Here is a 4,039-nt window from a genome sequence, read left to right on the forward strand (position 1 = left end):
TCCCCAGGAAGCCCTACGCCCTTCCCTTCTGGAGGCTGGTCATAGAAAAGTGACTCACAGAATCCCCAGCGGGCCCACCACGTGTGTGCCATCTTTGGTCTCCTTTTCCCAAATAAGTGCCATTTCTCCGATTACTCTTTTACCGTGTCACGCAATCATACTACCACCTATGGGGCCTCCTGGTATTCCTGCCACACCCCCTCGCCATGTTAAAGTGTCCCCTTTCCCTTGACCTACCTCTCCCCAGTCACACAACCACTGGGATATGCCCTGGTAATGGGCATCCTAAAGACGAAGCAAAGAAAGTGCAGGAACCCTTAACGGAACACACACACACACACACACACACACACACACACACATACACACGCTTCCCCGGCCAAGAGAGGAGACCATTGGCAGGAGACAAGAGCAGGTTTATTAGGGCTCTGGATTCAGGGATGCCTAAGGTCTGAGTTTAACTCGGCTGGTTCTCGAGGCCCAAGGAGCAGGCCAGGGCAGTGAGAAGTGGTGACTCGGTGCTAAAGCCAATTTTTTTTTTCTCATTTCGGAGTCTCTGCCCAGAGACCTCGGGAGTTGGTTCTGGGAGGGCCTGGGCATACAGAGGGGCCTCTCCTGTCCCCTGGGGTCTCGGAGTTTTTGCCAGGATTGGGGACATTATCTGGGGGCAGGGAGTCTCGAATGCACAGCCTTCATTTCAGTAATGACCATTTAATTTGTTCCTTGGCAGACTGAAGAACCTGGGGTGGGGAGGAAGGTTGAGAGAAAGAATTCAGGGGAACGTCAATGCCTTGATACTGCAGTGGAGAGGGGTTAGGGTGAGGGGCTACAGCCCACCTCCCCTGTGTCCCTGCAACTCCTGGTCACTAGGTGGCAGCAGCTCATCTCTACCTGACTTAAGCAGGGGATAGGGCGCCAGAGGAAAGAGCAGTCCAAACTGGCTGCAGGCAGCTCCCAGCCCAGGCCCAGGCCTGCCCAGCCCTCTGGTTTCTGCATCTGCGGTGGTGGGTGTGGCGACAGGCTCTGTCGTTCCCATTCCATGTCATGCTAGCTCCTGCCCACAGTGCCACGTCCAGGCAGAACCCGGGCCCAGCCTGACGCTGCCTGAGCTCAGACACCTCAGCAAAACTCTAGGTCTGCCCTTGGCTGGCAGTGTGTCCTCCACACCCACCCCAACCCTCTGCTGATGTGGCACAGCTGGCCAGCAGTGGCTGGCCAGACACAGCCACGGGACACCTGCACCGGGATCCTGCACGCTCACCTGCAGCTGAGGAAACAACCGCAGGCCGGTGCTGACGCAAACCCGTACCAAGGCGCACACACAATCCCAACACGGTGGTGACGCCACGTATGCCTCTCCGATCGTCCCTCCTGCCACCCAGCCTCACCCCCTTCTGAAGGTTCGTCCCACAATGTGTGTCCCTTCTTCCTGCACAGGCTCCCTTCCTCTCTCAGGGACAGCATGGCCCTGGGGGGTACTCCTGCTTCTCTTGCCAGAATCCAACTTTCTCCTCGTTTCATCCTCCACTCACTCCCTGCGACTTTCTTGGTTTTTTACTCAAGAATTCCATTAAAAGGGCTGTGTCTTCCTTCTTTCTCCCTTTGCAAAGAGTTTGCCATGCACTGGCTCACCTAGTTCTCATGATAACTCTATGGGGAGTGTCCTGTGATTATGTGAGGCCCAGAGAGGTTGAGACACTTGCCCTCGGTAACCCAGATTCTAGGTGGCAAAGTGGAACATACACACCTGTGTCTGCTCTGCGCATGCTCCCTAACCTCTTTGGACCTGAAACTGCCGCAGGGCTGTCTGTACTCCTCCCGGCAGAGTAGGGGGAGGCCTGGGGAGCCACGAGGAGGGAGAGGCAGGGTGAGCACCAGGGCAGTGCAGGCAAGTGGGCAGCACACCTAGGGCTCCACACGGATGCTACACACCCGTCCAGGCCTGGGCCACCAAGCAGGTGGGAGTTAGTGCCGGGGCAGGAAGCTCCATAAAACCAGGATTAGTCTGTGCAGAGAGACCTGCGGGCAGACAGACGGAGGTCAAGCAGTCAGCCCGATAAGCAGGAAGTTTGCACAGCTGGGAAACCATCAGGCCACAGATCCAGGGACCTCCCCCTTGCCCCACATGCACCCCCAGTTAGGACCATGCAGGGGACTGGCAGGGATGGAGTTTTCCACAGCCAGGGGCTAGGTGGCAGGTGAGGAGTAGAGCAAGTGAGATCTTGTCATGGGCTCAAGGGTCCCTAAACAATTACAGCTTGGACCTTAACATTGAGGGGTGAGGGTTTGGAGGAAAACTCCTATTTGTTGTCCTTTCTGGGCGAGGGGGAGCATCAGGGCCTGCGCCCCGGGATTGCTTTGGGGAAAAGTGACCCAGCCATCTCCAGGTGGGCGCTTACCGCAGGGTTTCAGTCTAAGGATACCAAGCCAGGAGATGAGGTGGCTGCCAGTAGGGTGTGCGTCAATGATCAATGCCCAGCTCGGCACCACCTCGGAGACTCTAGCAGCCGCCCGTGACTCTCCAACAGACGGCCTGTCTGTCACTGTCTAATCCCTCCCGCACCCTGACTTCTCAGCCTTCACAGCCCCCGCTGGGTCCCCCTCGGAGGTGCTGCTCTCCACCCTCTAGCCCAAGGCAGACGTTGGGGGCCTACCTGGGCCACACTCTGCTCAGTCAAGCCGCCGTCATCTGCCTGCGGGGAAGCAGTGGCAGAGGGTGGTCAGGCCAGGGCGGGCGTAATGGGCTTAGAAAGGGAGGGGAAGGGGTGGGGTGAGGGGTGCAGTTATGGGATCCAGCACTGCACCTGGATCGCCCGTGAGTGGGAGCCCTGCACCTTGTCACTTGGAAGCCAGGACCCCGAAGGCCCTGCCTATGGTGCACGGAGAGGAAGGGAACGAAGGGAATGAAGATGGGAGGGAAGGTTTAATTCAGACAGGAAAGCCACACTAGGCAGGGCCATTCTATCTAGACTGCCACTCCCCAACTTCAAGGCCAAGGCGGCCACCGGTGTCTCTTTGAGAGTTTATTTCCCCAGTCTGTATTTCCCACCAGGGAGGAGGGGGAGCTACTTGGTGATTCTACAGGGGGAGGGGACAGCAGATCTCTTTTACTAACTGACACCCCCAAACTGCTGCTCCCCCAAGTGCATCATCCCAGTGATTGCTTCTGCTAGAGGAGCTTGGGCCCCACCCTACCCCCGCCCCCTCCCCAGGCCCTGGCAGCCCCAGCACAGGGAAGACAGGAGCCGGGGAGGATGGGAACGGCAGCCTAGAGGAGATGAGGGCATGCAGGGGACTCTTACCCTAAAGTTCACTTTCTGGATCACTTGCTGGGGGTCGCTCTCCAGAATCACGCTACACGATGAGAGAGAAACCAGGAGGGAAATCAGTGACATGATTCTCCCCTCTGCAGCCTCTCGCTGCTAAGACTCGTCCCTCAACCACCATATCCTGCAAAATTCCCCTCCAGGGGACCTTCCCCCTGGTATTTCTCAAGGCACAACTCTCCCTGACCATGGAGACCCCTCAACTCTGATTCTTCTATACTTCAAACCTGCTGGTCAGACACTTGGTCATCACTGGGCAGAAGCTGTGCAATAGAGCGAGTCCAGGCCAGGAAAATTGGGCGTCAAAAGCAGGGGCAGGACACTCGGAGCTCTTGAAAGTTCACTTCCCCTTCTTGGTCAGGGTTGGATTCAGGAAAGTTCAGAGAAGGAAGGGAGGTGCCTTGGGGTCTCTATCTCATTTCACTAGTATTCTGTGCCATATGCAAAAGAAATGGGAACTCCCTGGGTCTGTCCTAAGCCCCGCCCCCCATTTTATAACTGTGTGTGCATGCTTCCCTTAAAGAGGTTCCACCAAATTGTGTATACTTCTGGTTCCACAAAACCCGGTCTTATTCCATCTCTCTTGGGTCTCAGCCATTAGCACAAGGCCTTGCAGTAGCAGGAAGTCAATGGGGAGGGAAGGGAGAGGAATTCCATAGTATCCCATCTCCCAGAGCTCCCTGTCCCCCCCCCCCCCCCCCCCCCCCCCCCCC

General features: G+C 57.0%; 1 protein-coding gene across 5 annotated transcripts in view; it reads right to left on the bottom strand.

Annotated features, from left to right (window-relative positions):
- Positions 1-395: 395 nt before the first annotated feature.
- The window catches only part of COPZ2 (coatomer protein complex, subunit zeta 2), an 8,738-nt gene continuing 5,094 nt past the window's right edge, over positions 396-4,039 (bottom strand). Inside the window, exons 6-9 of one of the 5 annotated variants that reach the window (XR_001361244.1) lie at positions 3,303-3,354; positions 2,655-2,693; positions 1,906-2,019; positions 396-740 (exon numbers count right to left, since the gene is read on the bottom strand). Coding sequence is in view for 3 of the 5 variants with exons in the window: in XM_014536191.1 (XP_014391677.1) it covers positions 1,966-2,019; positions 2,655-2,693; positions 3,303-3,354 (145 nt within the window). In the remaining 2 variants the exon portion in view is untranslated. Of the gene's footprint in view, positions 741-1,905; positions 2,020-2,654; positions 2,694-2,804; positions 2,880-3,302; positions 3,355-4,039 lie in introns of all 5 variants that reach the window. The other 4 variants (XM_014536191.1, XR_001361245.1, XM_014536192.1 and 1 more) reach the window with 4 other exon arrangements.

This window comes from Myotis brandtii, unplaced genomic scaffold (assembly GCF_000412655.1).
Source record: "Myotis brandtii unplaced genomic scaffold, ASM41265v1 scaffold157, whole genome shotgun sequence".
NCBI classification, from domain to species: domain Eukaryota; kingdom Metazoa; phylum Chordata; class Mammalia; order Chiroptera; family Vespertilionidae; genus Myotis; species Myotis brandtii.